The 24969-nt window shown below is 45.8% G+C and overlaps 3 protein-coding genes across 3 annotated transcripts; 2 read left to right on the top strand and 1 right to left on the bottom strand.

Annotated features, from left to right (window-relative positions):
* Nucleotides 1-6127: 6127 nt before the first annotated feature.
* On the top strand, nucleotides 6128-9293 carry IWZ02DRAFT_61079 (fungal-specific transcription factor domain-containing protein). The gene has a single exon (XM_066770962.1). It carries the CDS (start codon nucleotides 6379-6381, stop codon nucleotides 9049-9051), a length of 2673 nt encoding a protein of 890 aa, XP_066620100.1. The 5' UTR covers nucleotides 6128-6378; the 3' UTR covers nucleotides 9052-9293.
* A 1591-nt stretch (nucleotides 9294-10884) lies between these two features.
* On the bottom strand, nucleotides 10885-12915 carry IWZ02DRAFT_61056 (FAD dependent oxidoreductase-domain-containing protein). The gene is made up of 4 exons (XM_066770961.1): nucleotides 12443-12915; nucleotides 12011-12356; nucleotides 11417-11942; nucleotides 10885-11327 (listed from the first exon to the last, which is right to left on the bottom strand). The coding sequence occupies exons 1-4, from the start codon at nucleotides 12765-12767 to the stop codon at nucleotides 11091-11093; spliced, it is 1434 nt and encodes a 477-aa protein (XP_066620099.1). The 5' UTR covers nucleotides 12768-12915; the 3' UTR covers nucleotides 10885-11090.
* A 6623-nt stretch (nucleotides 12916-19538) lies between these two features.
* Nucleotides 19539-20444, top strand: IWZ02DRAFT_435707 (uncharacterized protein; the record flags this gene model as incomplete). The annotated part of the gene is made up of 8 exons (XM_066766469.1): nucleotides 19539-19586; nucleotides 19666-19693; nucleotides 19838-19911; nucleotides 19966-19993; nucleotides 20090-20116; nucleotides 20206-20295; nucleotides 20337-20357; nucleotides 20416-20444. 8 exons carry the CDS (start codon nucleotides 19539-19541, stop codon nucleotides 20442-20444), a joined length of 345 nt encoding a protein of 114 aa, XP_066620098.1.
* Between the last annotated feature and the right edge of the window lie 4525 nt (nucleotides 20445-24969).

The following is a 24969-nucleotide window of genomic DNA, read 5'->3' as shown; positions in this document are numbered from 1 at the left end:
AGCCAGCAAAACCACCCCCTCACCCACAAACCCACACAGACAGCCAGAAAGCGCACAGACAACACCCACGAACCACCCACCCTAGATGCGCACGAACAGGCAGACCGTGCATATTGCTGTGTTGATCGGGCGGGTTGGCGAGCGTGAAGCAAGTAGCAGGGCAGAGATGCGGCAGATGGCAAATTGCCGTCTCGATTCATTCTTGAATGAAGAGACAGAGAGAGGAAAGCAGAGCAAAGAAGAGAGAAATCAGTTGACAGACAGACGGTCTTGGGGCGTTCTTCATCTTGTCGCGCCGTCGTTGCGGATGAGACTGAATGGAGAGACGGCGGTGGGAAAGAAAGAAAGAGAGAGAGATAGAGAGAGAGAGAGAGACAGCAGGGCGTGGGTGGATAGAAAAGAGGCACTGTCTGTCTGAACCGTTCTCGTGCTGCCTGCCGTTCTGCTCTGCTCTGTTCAACTCGACTCGACTCGACTTGTCATAGCGCACGTGCTCTCTTCCCTGTGGCGTATAAGCAAGCAAGCAAGTACCGTACGGATAGACAGGTACGCACGCAGGTAGGCAGGTAGACGGTGTGTTTAGCGCACGCACGCAGGCACGCACGCACGCCGTACCGTGACGACTCGACTTTCCGCTCGCTCGCAGACGACGGCAGAAAAGGGGACGGACCTGCATTGCACATCATCATACATTACAAAGCCAGTAGTACTCCAGCCAGTCCAGTCCAGTCCAGTCCAGTCCATCGCTAGTCAGATAGTCGGTCGTGGGCAAGGAAGGTAGGCACCTAGGTTACGGCATCAGCAGCAACGGAGGATCCCGACGACGAGGACGAAGCCATCCCACCAATGAATCGAGCAAGCGAAGAATCGCAGCGCAGCGACCGTGCCATGATCCGGGCAGCGTCCCAAGGCATCGGGCAGGCAGCGCAGAGGTCAACAAGTCGGCAGGCAGGCACTGGGCGAAAAAGCGATCCACGACAAGAGCGAGAGAGAGTGAAAGAGATGGAGGGGAGTGAAGGAAAAGCGTGCTCTGCCCCCTGCACACCCCGTCGTGGTGGCACGGGAGGTGTAACCGCATCGGGGAACCTTATCTCGGCTGTTGTTGGATGCAGCCCAACTCCCGTCCGTCGTCACCCATCATCCATCGACCGAGCTCGCAGCCAAACAAACGGCCGACGAGGGGCGGCGCAGGCAGGGCGGGGCAGCGGAGCCAAAAAGTTGGTAGGTAGTCAGTCAGGCAGTCTCACCGAAGTGAAGGGCCGTCCCGGCCGTAATATAGCAGCAATCAGCCGGTGGGTCAAAGGTCGGTTGGTCGCGTCGGTCGCGTCGGCCAGTCGCTTCTTTCTTTGCATAGCCAGCGAAATTCGCCTGTGCCGAGGTGCGCTGTGGTGCAGTGGCTAGCTGTTTTTCTGCTCGACTCGACTAGTCGCGAGTCGCGAGTCGATGTCGGCCGTCGGTCGTCTATTGAGCGAGAGACGTCGTGCGGGCTCTTCTGCACAACCACTGGATGCCCACCCCCCCCCATGGATTCTGCCAATCAAATGGGAGCCTGCAGCACAGCGGCCGAGGTGGCCGGCCGGTCGACGTCGTCGTTACGCTGCTGCGGGCACCGAGGTCCTGCTGGCTGGCTGGCTGGCTCGCTGACTGACAGCTGTCACCGGTAGGTAGCCATAGGGGCTTGCTTGCTTGCTGCACCAGCCATGTGGAGGCTGAGGTCTAGCAAGGCCTCACGCGCGTGGACCTTTGGCCTTTTTCTCCTTTGCGTGATGTGATGATGGTGGCCCTGATGCTGTCTGCCGCTGCGGCCGAGGTTCGAGACTCGACGCGACGAGATGCTTGCAAAGATCGTCGGTGGGGGATGAAGTATGCAGAGCTGTTTCTCTGGAACCCAGCATCACTGTCCAGACATTTGTCGCCACCACCACCACAAGTCGAGCTCGAAGCCGCTTGCGTCGTCCAGCAATGTGGAGTCGCCCGCCTTGGCTGAGGTTTCGCACGTACGACCGTTGGCTAGTCTCACAACGCCCGTTGTTATTCCTTGCTCTTCATAGGTAGGCACATGGTAGGGTCGAGCCATTTCTTCTTTTCTTGCCATCTCCATTGCCCGCGATGCGAACCGAGGCGGACGATCATGTTCGGGCGGACGTGCTGGTCGAGATTGGCCTGGGTTGCGAGCGTGGCATCGGAGACTGATCGACTCGTTGCTTGCTATGATTAAGTGCCTTGACCACTTTGCCATTCCGAGTGATTGCGGGGATCGTGACCGCGCTTCATTTGCCAGCCACAGCCAACCTACAAGTTCTTGTCGCGCTCTTTCGAATGGATTTGCAGGACATATGGAGACTACTCGGGTGCGGATGATGGCAAAGGGTTGAGTGTCTGCTCACTCGTCAGTTTTCTTTGCGGTTGAGAATCTTGGCAGTACTGTTCCCGTACCTCTGTCAGTCGATCTTTTTTCCGCCTCTGAGTAGAAAGACGGTCAAAGGGCTGCTTATTGTGACTTGCCAACCGAAGGACGGTGTTGACAGTATTTGAAGCTTCAACGTCCACTGACAAATAGCCCTCCGGGCTCTATGGGGTAACGAGTAGCTGTACAGAACGCGACTTGCACTCTTCTGTCAAACTGCAGCGCAAGCTTGGATGAATAGAGGTGTTGTAGCTTCAAATCAGCGACACGCGACTTGAAAGGGTCTTGACGCAAAAGAGCGTGCTTCTAGCATCCGAGATCGGCAAGAGATGACGCAGCAATCTGATCCACGACCAGGCGCCGCAAGATGGATTTTCGGTCTGGTCCCGTGGGGGCGGGCGGGCTTGGCCCAGACGACGGGATCAAAAAATCCGGAAATATGGGCGACGAGCGCGCCCTGGCGTTTAGCAGAAACTGACTGCAGAGAAAGTCTTGCAGGTTTGCCGAAGAGGCTGCAGCGGGACAGAGCGTGGCCTGCACCATGATAGGAGAGGCAGCCAGAACGGCGGCTCTCAGCCTATAGGCTTGGCCGCCAGCAATCTTGGTTCTTGGGACACTTCTACTCTCCAAATCATGCAATGGGTCAGCATCGCGCCTGGGAAGTGGGGATATTGGGCGTGTGGATCGACTCGCACACCTGTCATCTCGGAAATTCGTCGAAAACTCCGCCATCGACCAGTCGAAAGGATTTTTTGCCAATGAATGAAGATTATTGGTGTAGTTGGCTGCAGGAAGACTGATTACTCGAGGATGACGGTATTGGTGGTTCGACTCTTAATTGGCATTGAGAATGTCGTGGTTGTTGCTCGGATTGCTCTCGTCATGATGCTGATTTTGGAACAGAGCATCTTGGCGGCTTGAGAGGGGCTTTATTCGATGGGAAAAGGCAGTGCACTTGTCTGATTCGAGAAGAAGCATGCAAGTCCATCTCTCGACAGGGGTGAATCTGGCAATGGTGTGGACGCTTTGCCCTGGATGTTACAGGCACAGGCAGAATGGCAAGGAACTTGCGGCGTAAGTTACCGTATTCGCTGCTAGACGCCGGAGTCCAGAAGAGCGTGACTGTTTAACGCATCAATATTTTGGCTCATCGAGCTCCCACATCACCCGATGCATGGTCCCACGAGCATGGGTGCAGTCGATTCGAGATTCTGTGAGAGTCGCGTCACAATCCGCCTCGACTTTGTCGCGTTTTCAACAGTGTTTGTAGTAATTTGAATGCAGAGATAGAGACTTGGATTTTGTCGATTGCAAAGCTAGCAGCTCATTTGCAAAGCGAAATCCCCCAGATTTAGAGCAGCCGAACTAATCAGGGCGCCTAACGCGATTAAGATTACTAATCAGGCCTAGCCCGTATCCAAGGGATGCCTGCCGCCGTGGTGTGTCGTGGGTATCAAGGCCGTATTTATTCGAGAAACCCCATTGAATGCATATGAAATCGAAAGAGCTTGTCGAGAAGGGTCAAGTCCTTTTGGACTTACGGCCCTCCGACTGCTTTGCCGTCAACATAGAAACTGACGGATTTGTGGGTTGGTCGACTTGCCTGACATTTGGCGCAGGCATCGCCATTCTGAAAGACCCAATTTGGGCAGGGCCGTTCCAATCTCCAGGCACAGGCATACTTGTTGTAGCCAGCACTGGGTCTGGTAGCATCTCCAGTCGCAACGGTGGTCGCTTTGTTTGCGCCAGAGCTCATTTTGAAAGTTGAGTTGAAAGGTGGCAGAACAAGGAAAGCTTGGATAACAATTTTTGGGGCGCAGATGAACGCATCGTGGTGAAATATATATAGAGTCATGGATTGATGACAGCATGTGCGGAGTGAAGGCTGCGGCAAAGGGGCGTGGTGATGTGGTCAACTACTTCCCCTTTGAGCATGCCGCTTCAACACAGGTCAAGATGGACGAGGATGGTGCACGTTGACAGGCCCCAGCATACCATTCGACGCGCATCTCAAGCGATTGGGGAGCCATGTGCTTGGCCATTGTTTGGAGAAGGCTGATGAGGAGACTGAATCACAGGCCCCGGGCAAGGATCAAAACCAGCTCGACGTCAAGATTATGGTGTCTTGACGACAAAAGAGGAGGAAAAGACCGAAGAGATGGGAAATTTCAAGTTTCTGTGGTTTAGAAGGCCAATGAAGGTTCTGGAAGGAGCTAGGCGGGACGGTGTTTGGAAATGCATTTGAAGATGGGAGATTTGGCTGGTTGAACATGGCGCCACTAACGTGATGACTTGGCACTGTCAGCGTCTTCTCATGGAGAGAGTAGGCGGGCATGCCAGTGCAGCGGCGGAGCGTTGAGCCTTGTGCTGATGGTGCCAGCGGAGGGGTTTTACTGCGCAGCATCCAGTGACGGCACAGATTGAACTGCATGATGCAAGCTCGAGACGCCGCAACCAGCGCCAACTGTCCAACGGAAGATGGAAATTCCGGCGGAATCGCATGCTGCAGTCTTTGTTGAAAATTTGCAGAGTACCTCAGGCAGACGGGCTGGCAGACGAGTCGATGGACACGAGGGTTGGAAACGAGCCGAGCTTAGGTGTTGTGTTGGCTGTCAAAGTCGAATCGGGTAGTTTTGGGGTTTCGGGCCGCTTCCTTAGACGCTTTGATACCGAAGCAGCCAATCGGTGAGGATAGCAGTTTGTCTCGACGTGTAGTCAGTCAGTGTCGAATTTCCAATGGTAGAGATTGTCGACGGGTGCACAGCATGATGGTTGGCTAGGCCGATTGCGGCTAGTGCCGTTGGTCGGTCGAACTGATGGTCCGCGAGGCGGAGAGAGACGACGAAAGGAAAACTTCGGCCGTTGATGGTGGGCGGGGCGGTGGACACGAGGCAGAGCGACACGTGAGGTCAGAGACATCAGCCTCATGTCGAGGATGCTGGATGCCTTGGCTTGGGCCGTGGTTGTGGTGGTGATGGTGCTTTTTCCCTACTGCACTGCATGTATGCCAAGCTTCGCGTCAAGCACCGGCGAGGCGTGCCAGTTGCACAAGGGCGTCGGCGGCGCCGCGAGACGGAACACGGCGACGGCGGCAAGGCTTGCATCTTGCATACAGAGACGGCGAGCCGTGTTGCTGGCTGCTGGAGACGACGGATATAGATGGAGCGTGGACCGGCGGGAGAGAGGCTGGGGCGTGCCGTCCATTAGATGTCGACGGTCCCTTTGCGCAGCCCACGGCCATTGACATGATGCGGTAGTGCCTTGAGGAGGTCTTGTGCTTGCGGGGTCACTCCTGGTGTGGTGCATAGAGACATTGAGGGTCGCCTAGGCAGTTGAGCTGATTCGCCGGGCGCCCAGGCAGATTGCGCGCTGCTGCTCCCTCCATGTCGTCGACGTCCGTCCGTCGGCTGCGTCGGCCCCGGCCGTCGACTCGACCTGACCTGCTTCAACACCAAATGCCCGCATCACCACTCCAATGCCCGCCCGCTGCTAGACATGGACTGACGGTCCCTGACGCCGTCCGTCCGTCTGTCCAGGGACCATATCCCCCCCCCTCCGTCTCCCCCTCCGTCTCCCCCTCCAGCCTTTCCATTGGCGCCCCGTGCTGTCCATGCCCTTAGATCCATGCATGTTACATCCAACCCAGCCTGCTGTGGGGGAGCCATGCTGCACGAGCTGCCACCCCCCCCCCCCCCCCCCTTCTTCACGCCACACGCCCTGCACGCCAGGGTACGCTGCACTGCGCTTTTTCTCTCCTATCCTCTGTCTACTACTAGACCCTCCATCTCCGACCATCATCACTCTTCTATTCCCCCCCCCCTCATGCTGCCACCCTCGCCACTGTCTAGTTCTCGCTCCCTCGGCCTCGACTCTTGCATGGATCACTGCTCACTCGACTTTCAAAACGTCTATATCTGCCACACTTGCACTTGTCCTCCCTGCTTAAGCTTAAATCTTTCTCCACCAGAGTCATGACCTCCCCGAAACCTTCGTCCGCTCCAACGCCCATCAACTCTGCTGCCACGCCTCGCAAGCGCCGCAGAAGGGCTGTTGCTACCGGTGCAACCGAGGACTGCTTCACCTGTCGCCAACGCCAAGCAAAATGCGATCGTCGAAGGCCATATTGCACCCAGTGCATAGAAATGGGCAAAGAATGCTCGGGATATCGAACCACCTTGACCTGGGGCGTTGGAGTCGCCAGCCGTGGAAAACTGAGGGGCATGTCATGTCCGGTCCCCAAGTCTCCCTCTTCGACCATTAGCTCTTCACGGGAAAACTCGACCCAGGCAACTGCTCGCAAACCTTCGGTGTCTTTGCCGAGTCCACCAACGTCGACCGTGTCTCGGAAACAACCGCTGCGCCAACCCTATGCTCAACCAAGCCAAAAGTCGCCTTCTCCGATCCACAGTCCAACTGGCCAAGAGCATGCGAGCATGGATGCCACGAGTCCTGTCCACATACCTCCGCCTGCAGTGCCGTATCAAGGATGGCATCTGCCGAGTTTTGGAGAGCACGTGGAATCCTTTGGCGGCGCGGGCCGCAAGTCACGCCCTCAGTTTCCCCCCAAGCCCCTTCAACGACTACACACCACCTTGGCTGTTCCTTTTGACGACTCGGCTCTCTCCACGTCGACTGGCCCCCTCAGTTCGCACAGCGACAGCGCATTGGGTGACTATTCCTCACCAAGTGATTTTCCCGGCACTCCAGACGACTTTCACTTTGCCGATCCAATCATGCACAACTATCCCGAGCACCTGCTCCCATCACGCACGCCAATTAGCTCGACCGAGTCGCTCATCTTCGCTGACGCCCCGCGGTCATTCCCCGTCATGTACGAAGATCTTAGTTCAAGCATCAGTTCAGATCAAAGCTTGCACGAGCTCCATGACATGAGCTCTATGCAGCCACGGGCATACAGCCAGCATCCTGGCTACCAAGATACGTTTCTCCCTAGCGCACTTGGGGCAGCAGCAGCAGCAGCAGCAGCAGCGGGACCTAACTTGACGCACATTTCAGACTCGTCCTACAGCCGTGGCACACGCCCTACTTCCCACGCACTTACGGAGACCAGTGGGCGCTTCTCTGAAGCCGCTGCTGCGCTTGCCGAGCTCGCCATGGTCGGCACCCGCTCCGTCTATTCGGCGGGCCGCCATCTTTCCCCGCGCATGCAAGTTTTGATGGATTACTATGATCGAATGATTTGCCCGGCTCTCGTTGCGTACGATGGTCCGTCGAACCCTTACCGCGTGCACGTCATGGGTCTGGCCATGGAGAGTCAGGCGCTGCGGAATGCCATTGCAGCCTTGGCCGTCAACAACGTACGCATGCGCCAAAACTCCGAAGCCAAGTTTGTTGCCATGAGCAAGACCCGGTGGTCAGACCACAGCCCAGAGTGGACGCGGCAGCGGTTCTCATCGGAAGAAATTCGAGAAATTCATGGCGAGCCTTCCGAAGAGGAACGGCACTACAAAGCCACATCCATCCAGCTACTCAACCAGCAGCTCGCCGACCCGCTGAGCGCGCAACATGACTCGGTCCTGGCGACGCTGCTGGTATTGTGCCTGTTCCACGTTAGCGACAGCGGCTTCTCCAAATTCCGCACGCAGCTCGAAGGCGTCAAGCGGCTGCTGAGCCTGCGCGAGCAGCGGACCAGCTTCACGGCGTGGATCGAAATGTTCTTTACGTGGTTCGACGTCATGACGTCGACGGTCAACGACCGCGAGACCCAAGTCCGCGACGACCTGCTCGACGCCATCACCGAGTCGAGCAGCCTGGGCGCGCTGGAGCACCTCATCGGCTGCGACGGGCGGCTGTTCAGAATCATCGCGCGGCTTGGCCGCCTCAACCTCCTGAGTCAGAATCGCCCCGTCAGCCCGCGCTTGAACACGCCCAGCGATACCACTACCAGCCAGCTTGATGGCAACGGGTGGGCTCCTCCTCCCCCCCATCCTCACATGCCCAACAACACCACTCCCTCAGACGCACTCCACGACCACCGCCACGAGTTCTGGGCCGAATGGCGCGAGATCCGCCAGCACCTACAACAATGGGAACTAGAGCCCATACACGGCGCAGCAGCAGCAGCAGCAGCACCTCCCTGCTCAGCCAGCTTGTCGACCCTCTCCACCTCGCCACACCACCACGACGTTCTGCACCTCTCCGAATCCTTCCGCTACGCAGCGCTGCTCTACATCGAGCGCCTCGCGCACCCCTCGCTCGCCAGCGCCTCGCTCAACTTCCAGAACCTCGTCGCCCAAGCCCTCTTCCACGTCTCGTACATGTCGCCGCGCAGCCCCGTGCAGAAATTCCTGCTGTGGCCGCTCTTCATCACCGGCACTGAGTGCGTCGATCCCGGGCACCGCGCCATGGTGCGCGCCGAGTGCGTCGCCATTATGCGCAGGTCTGGCTTTTGGAATAATTTGCGCGGGCTTGAGGTTTTGGAGCGTGTATGGAGTCGGGAGGATGGCGATGGCGATGGTGACGGTGCAGCTGGCGTCGCGCATGATGCCGGTGGCAGGAGGGCAGCAGCGGCGGCTGGGCTGTTGGTGCCATGTCAGGTCGAAGGCGCGGAAGGCTGGGATAGACAGGCTTTTCGCTGGCGTAGGGCCATGGAGCGCACGGATGGCGAGTATATGCTTGTTTAAGAGATCTTTCCCCACGCATCGCATCGCGAACGCACTCACGCTCTTCTTCTTGCCTGGTCGTACGACACAGACACAAACGAACGGCTGTAGGAAATGTAGGGACATGACGGAAAAGGATCAGGACATGGATGGGGGCGTCACTCACGGTCGATAGATGAGTCGCACAGACAGACAGACAGACAGACAGACGTATGCATGATGGCGCTGTGCTGTCAATCAACTCACTGTATTATACCTGCAACCGCACTCCCAACTCGTTCAACGAGACGTCCCTCTTCCACCTCCGCTGTCTTCCCCTTCTCCATCCTCCTTCCCACCATCTCATCTCGCCGGACAATCCTCTTCTCTTCCTCCACTTCACCGCCACAACGGCAAGCAAGCACCAGCTTGGCAGTAGCGTGCGCTCAGGCTGGCTACTTGGTGTGTAGCCATCCAGCCAGCCAGCCATCCAGCCAGCCAGCTAGCTAGCTAATTCCCGAACACACCGCCACCGTCGCTCGCTCTACACGAGCGAAAAGGCGAAAGGGACAGTGCAGTAGTTTCATGCGACAGGACGGCAGGGCGAATAAAAGAACGACGGGAGATCAAAAGTGGAGGTTTGGATCAGATAGGTACATAGGCAGGTTAGAGTAGTCCATGGAAGCGCAAAAGACGGCCAGGGAGAAGGAAGGCGACACCTACCATCGCAAGGAGCTAGGAGCTAGGTAGGTAGGTAAGTAGGTAGGTAAGTAGGTGGCCAAAATACATGCACTCATGCATGCGCTTGTCCGTTTTTTGTCCGGTCGTCAATGCAGACGAAGTGGACAGACGACGGAGGTCAAATTTACAAGGGAGATATTGAGCCATCGACTCCTGTGGTCTTTCCTCGCGCCCGACAATCACCATGGCATAGATTTTGCCATGATGGTGACGCGCCAGGTAATCGAGGATCAGAGAAGTCTACGGACGAATGGAATAGATTCACTTTGGGAGTGATGTAGTTTGTGGTAGTAGTAGTAGTAGTCATAGTAGTAGTAGCCGGCTCAGACGGTGGTAGGCAGTGCAGCAGCGGGCGCACATCATGTGGCCAAACGTCGCTGCGTCGCTGCAAGGATGCATGGATGCATGTATGTAGCCCAGCCTAGTCCGTCCGCCCGTCCGTCCGTCCACCCGTCTCTCCTACCGTACCTATGCAACGACGGCCTGCTGGCCGGCCAGCATGCCTGCGGGCTAGGTGGTTCATGCCGCGGATACCCGCCGCGTCGCTTGCGTTTGCGATGATTGGAGGGAGCGGCTGTTGGCGGCGTGATCAACTAGTTGGCGTGAAGCTGACTCGGTGAGAAGAGAGGGGGACAGACAGAGGTGGGGAAAGGGAGAGGGAGAGGGAGGCGAAGAGGTGGAGATGGCGGGTAGCGGAACGGGATGGGATGAGTGGGAAGAAAGCGGCGCGCTGGCTGCTGCTGCTTTGCTTTGCGAGCGTCTCTGTCTCTCTTTTTCTCTACCACTTCATCGCGCTACGACGACTACTACGGCCAGCCGTCTGTCTCACTCCATCTCTGCATACTGTCGCGCTGTTGGTTGGCTGGCTGACTGGCTAGGGAGATTGAGGCGAGATGAGATGATACCTTTCTTTCTGCCCGTCCATTAGTCTATCTCTCTATCAGTGTCGACTCACTAGCTCTTGGGTAGTAGCAGTTTCAACCTCTGCTCTGCTTGATACAACCCTCCACCGCATTCCACACACACTGTTCCTGTAGCGCGAACGGCTGACGGTCAGCTGTCAGCTCGCTGGCTGGCTAGCTCGTTCGCGAACGCACGCAGTGACAGGGGGAGGAAGGACCGTGGTGGAGGGAGGGAGACCAAGACAGACAGAGAGGGAGGGAGAGCCCAGAATGGACCACCTCTGCCTCCGTCCCTGTCTTCCTCCCTCCTTCCCTCCATCCATACATCCATCCATCATGCCATGAAATATTCTCTGTGCTGCTGGCATCCCACACAAAGATACACGCACCCAGCACACACTCGTCTCCCGCTCCCACCACCACAACTGCAACCCACCACTACTGGGGCTTACTCTCCAAAAGCAAATTGACGTCGTTATCCAGACGTTCCTGGGTCGTCTTGAAGATGCGCGGGATGCCCGTCTGCTCAAATGGCGCGTCGTCACGCACCATTTTGGCCAGGCCCTTGGCCGTCAGGCAGATGAGCGGCATGCCGTGCCCGTTGAAGCCGCCCATGATGAACTGATTGGGCTTGCCCGGCACGGCGCCGATGTGCGGCATTAGGTCCGTCGTGCACTGTGGCGCCGGCGTTAGTATTCCGAGTTCTTGGGGATGGGTAGGGGGGTTGGGCAAGGGGAAGGGGAAAGAGGGAAAAGGACACAAACCCCCATGATGCCCGTCCACACGCAATCCAGCTTTGCTCCGCTGTCCTCCCACCCGCGGAAGCTGCGCTGCATATATCCATCAAAATGCTTGACGGCCGGTGCAATCAACGTCGCGTCGTCCGTCACGCCATACCAATGCTTCGGATCGTGCCAGAAATACGGCTTGGCGCCGCCAATCACGATACTGCCATCATTGCGGGTGATCTGGTAGTCGTAGATGCCCGGTGCGTACCGCAGACTGTACGTGTTGGGCAGAAAGGGCGCCGGCTGCTTGGTCGCCGCGATGCGGCTGCAGATGCCCTTGACGGGCACGATTCGGTCGCGGTACTGCGGCGCCAGAGACGCCGTGTACGCGTTGGTGGCGTACACGATTTTGCGCGCGCGGATGCTGCCGCGCGGCGTTGTGGCCGTCCAGTAACCGGCGCTGTCTTGCGTGGGTGAGATGGACAGGACGGGCGTGTGCGTTTGCAGGTTGACGCCGCGCGAGACGGCAAGCTGGAGGAGGTGCAGTACCAGCTTGTATGGCCTGTGGAGAGGTGAGCCCTGGACAAAGGGGGTACTTCAGGGGTAAATCGGGATAAGAAAATCACATACCAGACATGGCCGGCGGTAAAAGTAAAGGCGGCCTTGGCGGCCTTGACGCCGCTCACGTCTTCGGCCGTCTTGCCCTCGGCAAAGAAGACGTCGCGCACGCTGGGCACCTTGCGCCGTCGGAGCTCCATGAACTCGGCCTTGCACTTGGCGGCATGGTCGGCGTCGAGGCAAACGTCGACGGCACGCGTCAGCGTGAATTCGCAGTCAATCTGCTCCTTCTCGACCAACTCCTTGACGGCATAGACTTGGGAGGACTCGAACGCCGCCACTTCGTTGGCCGCTTCGGCTCCAAACAGCGCCGTGTATTTGGGCACTTGAAAGTAGACGTCGGGCTTGAGGTGGCCACCTGCGGAAACTGTTAGCTGTCTTGCCTATCTGTCTGTCTGGCTATCTGCGTTGATGGTGAGAGTGCAGATCCTCGTGTTCACTTGCCGTTTCGACCGGTGGCTCCAGAACACGCTTCGCGAGCTTCCAAGATGCATATCGACGGTGGAGATTGGTTCTCATCCAGCAGGTGATATGCCATTGCGGCTCCAGAGAAGCCGGCTCCGATGATCAAGACATCCGTCTCGGCTGGCAGGTCGGCAGTGCTGCGATGGCTATCGAGCTCGTGAAGCTCGGTACGCCAAAACGGTGTCGTGGGATTGGGGACTGGATACGGGTACGGCGCATGGTCTGGAGAAGCTGAAGATTCCGACGGCGCAAGAGTGTTGGAGACCTGCTCGAGGCGGTCACGGGCTCGTAGTATTTGGCTCATGATGCTATGATGTTGGGCTTGAATACAGAAACGGGGTGCTTGGACGAGAAACAAGTAAAGAGAGACAGTGTAGGTCTAAAATAAGACTGTACCATATGTTTGGATGCAATTGGTCAGTAGATGATCCGTACATGAGATGGTCCGACTCAGACAAGCCATACCCGACATCGGCGTTTGCAAGTTACGCAAATCTGCTTCCGTTTTGCCGCATTTTTAGGCGCAAGCTCTGCGAAATGGAGCGGCGAGAGGGTAGTCGTTCATTTCCTGGCCTCTTCGAGAGTTGCAATGCGGGGCTGTCACTGCAGCCCACATCGTATCAAGCCGGAAAACGGCGCGCGAGCTCGGAGAATCGCGACAAGGGGCCTGTCGATAGGGTCCCTTGACTGATTGAGTAAGGAGCTATGGCCATTTCCTTGGAGCTCTCCCGGTGTCACGGCGAGCATAGTGTCCACAAAATTGAAGGTCAATTGGTGAAGAGCAAAAGAAGAATTAGCAGCTTGCGTCGTCGCGATATACGCTGGCCTGCGTCCGCTCTAAACCCAATCAGGTAGTATAAGCGAATACTGGTCCGCTTGCTAGCTAGTGTTTATCTCATAAGTTAGACCCTCTTTATTCCGGTTTGCGCTATCTAAATTAGGACTAGTAAGTAGCGCTTAGATCCCTAAAGACCCTAAGAACTAATTATATTATGTATAGTATAAACCTTAAAGAGGGTCTAAGAGTAACTTAGCCTATTTTATATAAGAGATATCTTTAATGCTGTAATAACTTTATTTAAAGCTATATATTACGTACCTAATAATATTAGATTACCTTAAGACTACCCGTAATTAAAAGCCCTATTTTATTAATATATAGGAATGTATCTAAGCACTCCTATCTCTTAATATTATTATTAAGATGCTAATAGTGCTCTACCTCTATTAAGCCCCCTTACTAAAATTAAGACTAGCCCCCTTAAACACATAGAGTAGTACCTTAAGATGCTAGGAGAATCGTATACGAACTAGATAATAAACCCTAATCATAATAATACGGATAATAACTCTAATAGTAAAGAGGAGGGTGATAATAGTTCTAATAAGGAGTTTAATAAGGATAACGTAGAGGATATTTTAGAGGATAGATTATAAGATAGACTAGAATTAAGTCTAGTAGATAAAGACGTATGGGACTATAATAAAGCCTATAATAGGGACGATATCTAGTTAAATAAAAATATTAGGAGGAAGGATAAGCTTCTTAAAGTAGTAGAAGTAATAAAGCATTACCGCCTTAGTTTTAAGTAGTTACTTACGGCTTAGGTATCTAATAATATTAAAGTAGGCTATAGGCGTTACGCCTTACTATTATAGTAATAGAGTGTATTACGCGCTACCTTAAATCGTCTAGTATTCTAAGACTATACTCTAGACTCCTTTAAGTATAAGCTTAATTACCTTATCTATAGCCGTAGCCTATATTTTAATAAGATTAACCTTAATATAGAGTATAGAGAAATTACATCTCTTAACTTAGCTAGTGCTTATGCTATAATCTAGAGTAAGGTACCTACTTAGTATAATATGCTTTTAAGAGTTCTTTAGAACTACTAGAGCTATTAGGAGAGTTATATAAAGGTAAGAGTATCCTAGAGTATAGTAGAGCGTAGTAAATAGAAAAGACGTAAGTAGATATTTATGATTATAAGTATAGTATACTATAGACGGTATAGATAGAGGTTAAACTTCCTCTTAATAGCGCTTAGTATATATCTTCTTAGGTCTAGAATAAAGCGGTAAGTTATCTAAGTCCTTTACGGCCTTAGCGTTAGTCTATCATATTATATATTAAAAAGGGCCTTAGATTAGGTTACTCTATATAGTAAGGTAATAATATCTATAGACCCTATAGACTATAGAAACCCTATAGACCCTATATACCCTACATACCCTATAAACCCTACATACCCTATAAACCCTATAAACCCTAAGAGCTAACTAAAAATTAGGATAAAATAACTTCCTACTAATAATTTAAGCAGGACTACCTAAAGTAGCTTATAAAATCCCTTTAGATTATCATTATATATGATAATTTTAACTACTAAGACTTAAAGTGTGATGAGGTTCTTAGTAACATAATAAAAATGCGCTTAAAGATAATAGCCGCCATTATTAATTATCTATACATACTAGATGATGGATTATACTAGGATATATATAATCTATCCATCCCCCTTAACCTTAAAGATATTCTTAAATCCCCTACTATATTTAGTAGAGAGGGAAACGGACTAGGCCTCATATTAACTAGGTTCCTAATTATTAATACGGTGTAAAGGATCTACGGGTTAGGTATTAAGAAGGTATATAGGAATAACATAGATAGTATCCTCCTAACCGTACTAGAGGTTAAGCGCCTATAGCCCTATAAGATAGACTTTATATAGCTTAGAATAATTAACTATAATAAAGGGTTAATTACTAGGACCTATAGGGTATATAAGAATATCTTCCTACGGTAGCTAGGACTTAAGAACTCCCTAGGTAAACTAAATAACTTCACTAAGTAACTATACCTTATATATAGTAATTAGCTTACCGCGTAATATATTTAAGCTATTAAAGGTAAGTAGGAGGCCGTAATATAGGCGTATAATAAGTATAGATAGCTACTTAGTATATCATCTTAGTTCTATGTATAGATGAATCTTATTAATACTATTATTCGTATATATTAGGGGCTAGAGGGTAAATAGGGAGTAGAGGATATATATACCCTCTAGAGTAATATCCTTACCTATAACCGTAGTTAAACTAATAGAAGTAATACTAAATACTACTAAATATAGCCCCTATTTACGTAAAGCTTTACGTCCTATATAGTTACTCTCTTATATACCGCTATGTAGCGTAAAGGGTATCTTCTTAAAGGGAAGAAATTCTAGATACTAGAGTTCATATCTAGTATTATTAGTATTATAATACCTAATTAACTCCTTAAGCTCATTAAAGATGTGTAGCTTACTACCTTTATAGAGTAAGTATAGAGTAGTACTAATGACTAAGGACGTCCTATCTAGGATATTAGATTCTACACTATGTGTTAACTACTATAAGAGATTAAGATTTTCCTTAGTATATACTATACTATTAAGTATAGTAATATTAGCCTCCTATAATATCTTATCGACCCTTTAATTATCCTATTCTTTAGTTCTAGGCAGTATAGATACGGGAAAGAGATGTTATACTTCTACTAGAATCTATTAAATATTAATACCCCTAAGCTCTAAGATGCGATCCTCTTATCTAGGCTTATTAACTAGCTTAGAAGAGCTAATACCTTTAAGCTAATTAACCTTATATTAGAACACCTTAACGCTAATATAAAGCTTAAGATAAGGAACTTTAAAAATTCTACCTATAATAAGGAGGAGACACTTAATTAAATCTATCTATTAAACATATAGGTCTAATCACTATGCTTATAGCTTAAAGGAGCTTTTAGTAAAGAGATATCCGGTTACTATATAAGGAAATTAGCGCTCTATAACATGTTTAATCTCATAAAATCTCTCTACTCTTTCTATCTTATTTAGTAAAGGAGCTACCTAGACCTAGTTAGTAAGAAACCCTTTAATTCTAAGGATATTTAGATAGCCGGCTTAATGTATCTTAACTAATAAGTTAAGTAATTTAATAAGCTCTATATAAGATAAGGTAAGTATTATACTTAAATTATATATCCTATACTACTATAATAGGGTGTAGATATAGGAGGATTTAAAGAGTTTATTAATAATAGTAATATACGCCTAGATAAGATTAAGATTAAGGGATTTATTAATAATAGTAATAAATAGCTTAATATAATTAATAATCTAGTAATTAACTTACTTACTATACTAAATAAGGAATAGGAATAGTAGAAAGCTAGGGTCCCTATAAACCCTCATAACCCTATAAATCCTAAAGACCCTATTAACCCTACTAACTAATCTTATAAAGGCTATATTATAATGTACCTATAGATAGGTAGACTAAAGTGCTAGAGACTCCGTCCCGCTTCATCTAGTACTAATAAATTAACCTTAATTAACGATCTAGTACTCTAGTATATTTAAAACTTATCTCTTATCCTATTTCTTAACTTTACTTATCTCTTTATCTTCTAATACTATAACTAACCCTACTCCTATCCCCTTTCTAGTAAATGCTATAAAACTATATAAGATGCCGCTTATCCTAGATTAAGACTTTATTCCTTAATTTATTATTAAACTCTAAAATAGGCCGGCTAAGGTTTTTCCCTAGTTCTATTAGGTCGTCTATACCGTTAGTATTCTAATATAAGGCCTTAGTTAGAGTATTCGTAACGTCTAAGCTATCTATATCGTAATTAAGCGCGCTAGTAGAACTCTAGATCATACGCTATTCATGATTAAATACTCTTCTCTTCTAATAGGTTAGATGTTGCGTTCTATCCGCGAGCTTTAAATGTATATAGTTACTATAGCTAGCTAATAGCACCCCCTTATCCTCTAATTATTTAACTAAACAGCCTATTTTTATTTCTACGCCTTATATCTTATAATTAAGGCTATCCTACATTAGACCTATTAGTAATACCTAGGGATACTACCCTATACTATTATTAAGGACCTAGAAAACCTAGGTTACCTTTTTAGTAGGGATTATACGAACTATAGGATGGCTAGTAGGGCGTATATATAGCTAGATAATAGGCTAGGGGCTCCCTAGGATAATAGTAATAGAAGCGACTCCTATTAGATAGGATCTAGGCTACTAATTAGTAATTATATAGAGAACTAAGTTAGGGTAATTATTATTAGTAGTAGTATTATTAAGGAGGAGGATGACGACGATAACGATAATAATAATAATAACGACGATAATAACGATAACGACGATAACGATAATAACGACGATAACGACGATAACGACGATAACGATAATAACGACGATAACGACGATAACGACGATAACGACGATAACGATAATAACGACGATAATAACGATGACGGCGATAACGGCGATAGTAAGAATAAAAATAATAATAATAGTAAGAATAAGGAGTTTCGGACTTCTATCCCTATTACTAGGCCGGTATAGGTAGTAGGCTTAGTCTCTTTTCCTATATTATTTAGAGTAGCGTTTAGGGGATAAAGTACGATAAGAGTATTATAGAAGATTAATCATTTAAATAATATAAGTAGATTAACTACCTAAGGTGTCTACTAGATAAGATAATATAGGAGTAATAACTCTACTTACATAGTAGTATTATTAAAGAGATAAGGGAAAAAGGGATTACTTAGAAGGGTAGGGTAGATGTCCGTTTTAAGGATAGTAGGTTAAGAGGTTTATCTAATAGGATTATAAAGCGAATATCCGGTCTAATAATAATATAGCTAAGATAGCTAATAAGCACCTTATAATTCTTAGAGTAAGACTTAATACTATCTCTTAGGCCTTATAAGATGTAAGCGGCCGTAATATACCTATCCTAGATAGCCTAGGCAACCTAATTAACTCTTTTAACCCTAGGATCTAGTTAGGGCTTATAGGATCTATTACGTAAATAGTATAAATAGTACTAGTTATATATAACGCGATCTCCTCCCTTTTCGCCGTTTAACTAGCTATAAAGCTAACCTCTTAATTAACTTAGGCGATCCTATTATCTTAATTAACCCTATTAACCCTAAGATTTAATTAGGGCACTTAGGATCTAATACGCCGGCTATATATAACGAAACCCCCCCTTCTATTTACTATTTAATCGGTTATAGAGCTATTCTCTTTAGTAACTTAGGCTACCCTATAAACTTAACTAACTCTAGGAACCCTATTAACCCTATTAACCCTAGGAGCTAAATAGAACCTATAGGATTTAATATATAAGTAGTATAAACGACGCTAGCTACTATAAATAGCTTATATAGCGTAAGCTATGTTATAAGATAGGACTTAGATTATAGCTACTAGAAATATAATTATAATAGGACGTATAGTACTTTATAGTATAAAAAAAAACCGGAGAGGAGAGAGAAAAAAAAACTATAGGCGTCCTAACCTAGTACCTAAACTAAATAATACTAAACCTAAACACTAAATAACTAGACTAACACCCTAACTAACTAGCTATACCGTAATACTAGACCCTCCCGCTTCTAGTAGTAGACTACTAGGGGGCCCCTTAGGCTTAAGGGGACGATAACTAGAATATAGGGGTAGAGACTACTTCCGCTTATATAGTACTAACTCCTTCTTCTAGTAGACTAGAGGATACTTCTAGATTTTATTATAGTAGCGCGCGTAAGCTTTACTAGCCTTACTAATCTTATTAATAGCCTCCTACTAGTAAACCTAACATTTATAGCTAGCGTCTTAGTAGGGCTAGCACTAGGTATTACTAAGTCTCTCTATACCCGCCTAAGTCTCTATAATATAGGAGATGTAGCTAACCTAGTACTAATAGTTAGTAACCGTCCTATTACCCTATACCTCCTATTACTTAGACTTAGGGGTCTCTAAGGTAGCTAAGCTAGCTAACTACTATATATTATAGTCCTAGGTAGTATAGAGCCCTATAACCTAACTAGGCTAAAAGAAGTTAAAGGGGTAGTAGGCTTAGCTATAGGTAATTTACTAGTAGGTAAGCTCCGCTAACTACTCCCTAATATTATCCCTAGCTGTTAGGCTAGTAGGAGCTAGAGTATTATCATTCCTATAGTATGTTAGTCTTTCTATACCTATATCCTAGATGGTTTATACTTACTTAGTAGCTATAGCTACTAGTAAGGCCCTAAGGGTAAGAGGTAGAAGTAATACTAATAGGGTTCTATACTATATCTATTAGCATCACTATTAAATAACACTATAGTATATAGACCTACGGTGACGGGGTTAGTAGTAGTAGTAAGTAAGGGCTAGGGGGGGGGAGGAGTAGGGGTAGAAAGGGGTAGGGCAAGCATAGTAGTAGGGGGGGTAGTAGGGAGCCACTATCTAAGGTTAGTTTTTAAGGTGTTTAAGTCCCTAGAGTTAGACTAATTACTTATATAGAGGGCGACGATAGCGGTATAGGCGGTAAGGGTAAGCGCGAGTATAGGGGGGGTAGTAGGGAGCTACTATCTAAGGTTAGTCTTTAAGGTATTTAAGTCCCTAGAGTTAGACTAATTACTTATACGGAGGGTAATAATAGTAGTACGGGTAGTAAGGGTAAGCATGAGCGTAGGGGGGGTAGTAGGGAGCTACTATCTAAGGTTAGTCTTTAAGGTGTTTAAGTCCCTAGAGTTAGACTAATTACTTATATAGAGGGTGATAGCGGCGTAGGTAGTAAGAGTAAGCGTAGGGGGGGTAGTAGAGAGCTACTATATAAGGTTAGTCTTAAGGTATTTAAGTTCCTAGAGTTAGACTAATTACTTATACAGATAATAGCGGTAATAGTAAACTACTAAACTATAGTAGTAGTAGCGATAACGGCTACTACTATTACTACTACTACTTACTAGGCAGTATAGGTAGGCTACTTATACTAGAGGTTAGTCTATATATAAGGTAGTAGAGTTTAGTTTAGCTTACGGTAAGTAGGTAGGTAACGATATAAGTAAGGCTATATTTTACTACTACTACTACTATAGTAGTAGTAGCCTATTATAATATGGTTTAGTAAGTTAAACTAAATCTCTAAATAGTCTATACGTACGTAATAATAGGCGGGTATATATAGCTAGACCTAAGCTAACCTTAGTTAAAGCGGCTAATAAGATAAGGAATATCCTCCTTACTAACCTAACTAAAGTTAGTAGAGGTAGTAGGCCGGGGCTATATACTACTATAATAGAATAAGAGTACTCTATTATATTAGGCCGAAGCCCGTAGGAGAGGGGGGAGGGTAAGGTAGGTAAGGTATATATAGTATAAGGGGTAAGTAGAGCGGTAAGCGGGCATGTTATTATTATTATTATTATTATTAGTAGTAGTAGTGGTGGTAGTAGTAGAGGAGGATAAGGAAAGGTAATAGTTATAGAGGAGAGGTAGATAAGAGGTTATAGATAATAATATAATACTAGAGCACCTAGCCGTACGCCTACCCTCTAGTATGCCTACCCTCTAGTGCGCCTACCTATAGAGCTTAAGCTAATAATAAAGCATATAGACTCCCTTTAACTACATTTAAACTAATTAGCTACTAGGGTTCTTTAGGTTAAGTAGGCGCTTTAATTTACCCTCTAGGTTTATAGGCGTTTAGTAATAAAGTATATAGACCTTTAGCTATACTTAACTAATTAGCTAGTAGGGTTCTTTAAGTTAGGTAAGCGCTTTAATTAGCCCTTAGGGGTTATAGGCTTCTACGATCTTAGACCTTTACTAAACTATCTACTAATAATACTAAATCTTACGCCGGACCTACTTAGGCTATTCTACTTAGTAGTATCTACTATATCTTGCCCTCTCTATTAGAGTACGTAAACGCCTAGATACCCTTAATTTTAGTAAGAATCCTACTACTAGCCGTAAGGACCGCGGCTCTAAATTTAGTAGTTCCTATTCTAATAATAGATGCCGCCTCCGCGGCGTATAAGTTATAGGAGTACTAGGTCTTAAACTATTTAGTAGATAAACCTATAGCCTTAGCATACTTAGTATATAGGGCTCCTAACTACCCCCTCTTAGCCTCTACTTTAGTGTTCCTCTTAATCCTACTAGCCTACTACCTTATTATTTCCGGCCTACTTTCTCTAACGGTATAGGAGAGTTAATAACCTAGGCATCTTAGACATCTCCTAATTATATCTCTAGTACTTATTATAAATTAGTAACCTTAACCTATCCTATAACCTCTAATTATATCTCTAGTATATACTATAATTTAGAGATATTAGAAAGTAAGGCCCCCTCTCCTATTTATAAATCTAGTACTAGGACTCGCTACTACTACTACTACTACTATTATTAGTCCTCTCTTACTTAAATAAGGAGCTATAGAGAACTAGGCGGCGTTCTATATATCCGTATAAGGTTTCGCTTAGTAATAACGTAAGAGAGTTAGTTATTATAGGCGTAAATACGCGCCTAATACATCTTATACTCTAATAGATTCCCTATCTTATAGGTTCCTTTACTCCCTAGGGTTAATTAAGTCCCTAGGGTTAATTAAGTCTCTAGGGTTAATTAAGTCCCTAGGGTTAATTAAGTCTCTTAAGCTGCCTACTTAGCCTACTTCTTCTCCTTACTCTTTCTCTTCTTCTCTTATCTAGCCTTTTCTACCTACTCTTCTATATATTAGATGACTAGTCCTTTAAGGTACTTAAGTAGTTACTAACCTATCGTCTCTAGATGCTTCTACTCCTTTAATAATAGGACCTCCTTACATAAAGCATCTAGTATTAATGATTCCTAGAACTCTATACTCTTACGCCTACTAAAAAAATATACTATTTACTAGCGCTAGGCGTCCCTTATAATTAGCGCTAGTATTAACTAGAATTACCTTATATACCTACTATACTTCTCTTCTATAACCTCTAATAACTACTTATTAATAGACTCTAAGGTAAACCCTAGCCTATACCCTACTTTTAGACACCTTAGCTTCTTTAGCCGTAGTAGGGCTAGTATAAAGATTAGGAATAGTACTAGATTATAGTAACTATAGTAGTATTTAACTAGTATAGGAGGTAGTCTAGCACCATACGGTAATTTATTCTCTCTAAGATACTCTAGGAATACTCTCTAGTAGCATCCGTTAATTATATCTTTCTAAACCTTATCTAGTTCCCTCCGGTTTACTATATCCCGTTTAGTCTATAATAGGACTCTAGATAAGTTAGTCCTAACTAGAGTACTAGATATAGTAGCTAACTACTAGGATGAGTTATCTATAGTATTACTAGTAGGATTACTTAACTATATAACTTATCTTAACTCTCTCTATACCTACTAGGTCATGTTCCTAGTCCCTTTTAGATATCCTAGTAATAGGACCGGAGCCTTTTTTAGAGACCTTATATCCTCTTTTAGCTAATCCTGGCCCTAGTTATTAAAGGCCTAGTATAGAAGAAGCATAATGCCTTAGCTTATTTATCTAAAGCTATATCTACTATAACTAAGTTACTACTAGATATCTCTAAGAGATTATTTAGGTAGGAAGTCCTATATAATAATACACTCTACATCTAGGATATTAATACCTATTCTAAGAGAGGTTATTACTACTATAATGTATATAGCTAAGTCCGGCTTATAGAACTCCTTATATTAATCGTCCTTATCGAATTCCGTAACCTATAATGTAAACTTACTAATAACGTTTATTATGCATCTACCTTTCCTATTATAACCCTAACTATATTATTTATTAGTAGTATAGTCCTTTATCTTAGTAATAAGGATAGATTAAAGGTAAGTTACTATATTCTAGACTATCCTAATACTATTAATAAAAATAATCGTCTTTAGTATCTACTTAGGGGTACTTATCTATATAGAGGTGCTAATACTTATATCTAGTATGAAGTAGAGCCCCTTAAATGATCCTTTCTAGCCTCTTAGGATTAGATATACGTAGATAGAGATATTAGGGTGATTAATTAATATGTAAATTACCTACGTCTAGCCTAGCTATAGCCCTTTATTTAGGAACCTAGTATCTCTTTTAACAGCCTGCTTAGTCTTATTATCTATTATGGCTAAATAAGTAAACTAGATAGTCTCTAGGCTAAGGAAACTATGTAGCTCCTTTAAAGTAGTAAAGTATAGCTAGAAACCTGCCTACTACTTAATAAGATGACACTTATTAATAGTAAGCATGCTAATCTTAGTCTTAATAGACCGTAACGCTATATAGACCTCCTCTTCTACCGCCTACTTAGGCCTAAAGAGGATATAAGTATATTTCCCTACTTAGACCTCTACTAAGAGTCTTAGGTTCTCTACTTTACTCTCTAAATTAATAAGATAGGGCCTATATCTACTTAATCTTCTAATATTAGCCTACTATTTATTACCTAGTTTACTAAGTAGGATAATCTAAATAGTTACCTAGCCGGTTAAGATAGTATATATATATAAGATGAGGCTTTTCCTAAATCTAGTCTAAGTAATTAGAATCGTATAACCTTTCCTAAAGATTAACCTCTATAAGGTATAAATCTACTCCTAATATAGCTAGAGGTTTACCCTAGGCTTTATCTTATTAAGGATTCTTATAAGATAGAGTTATAATGTTACTTCTTAGAACTCTATATTATCTAAGTAACGTGCTAGGCTAATAACGTCTTTTAGGGCCTATAGCCTTATTTATAGAATCTAACTAAAATAACGCGTAAGGTCATGCTCTACTTTAGATATAGTCTTAAACTAGGGCTCTAGGATAGTTATTTAGGTTAAAAGATTATCCCCTAACTATAATACCTTATTACTAATACTAGATCTAAAACTTAATGTAAGGTTAGAGCCTATACTAGATTATATATGAAGTTAATTATGTTAGCCCTTAGGCGTAGATTTTAGGGTGCGCGGTATATAACTACTACTATATTAGCTATTAAGAGCGGCTATCTATTTTAGTAGTTTAGGTTATAGTTCCTTCTACCTATATACTTATACCTAAGATCGCTTACCCCTATAATTACCTACTATTAGCTCTTAGGGTTCCTTAAGTTTATAGGGTTCCTTAAATTTATAGGGTTCCTTAAGTTTATAGGGTTTCTAGGGTCTACTAATATAGACTTAGCTATATATATTTAGTATATACTTTAGAAAGGTAAGCACTTTAATATCTATAATATAACTAGTACTAATACTAATATTTATAATATCCTAGTAAACTTTTATAATGCCCTTACGTCTTTAATTTAACGTCTCTTAAAATTCTAACCGCTAGTTATATACTATAACTAACTAAATAGGATGTATAGATACTACCTAGAAACCTACTAAAACTTAGCCTAAGTCGTCCTCTTTTAACATAATAGGATTTAGAATCTAAAGATAAAATAGTATATATATAATTTAATAGGGGTTTATGTTATTATTATTAGATTATACCTTTAATCCGGAGGAGGGTCGCCCTATATACTTTAGGGGGGCATAACTTTTAATACTTTAATATAAATTAACATGAACTCTTAAGACTATATAGCTAAAATAGATATTCTATAAAAGTATAAGCTTTAAAGAATGCAGGAAAG

The sequence above is a fragment of the Phyllosticta citriasiana genome (assembly GCF_038021145.1).
Source record: "Phyllosticta citriasiana strain CBS 120426 chromosome Unknown IWZ02scaffold_12, whole genome shotgun sequence".
NCBI lineage: Eukaryota > Fungi > Ascomycota > Dothideomycetes > Botryosphaeriales > Phyllostictaceae > Phyllosticta > Phyllosticta citriasiana.
Note: the sequence above shows the minus strand (reverse complement) of the source record. Positions and strands in the feature narration are given on the sequence as shown.

Bases quoted from the DNA above. Each gene is read 5' to 3' on its own strand.
- IWZ02DRAFT_61056 (XM_066770961.1), bottom strand. From the start codon at position 12,767: ATGAGCCAAATACTACGAGCCCGTGACCGCCTCGAGCAGGTCTCCAAC. The intron at 12,357-12,442 runs GCAAGTGAACAC...CAGTTTCCGCAG, and splicing joins TGGAGCCACCGGTCGAAACG to GTGGCCACCTCAAGCCCGAC. The intron at 11,328-11,416 runs GTTTGTGTCCTT...CCGGCGCCACAG, and splicing joins TGTGGACGGGCATCATGGGG to TGCACGACGGACCTAATGCC.
- IWZ02DRAFT_61079 (XM_066770962.1), top strand. From the start codon at position 6,379: ATGACCTCCCCGAAACCTTCGTCCGCTCCAACGCCCATCAACTCTGCT.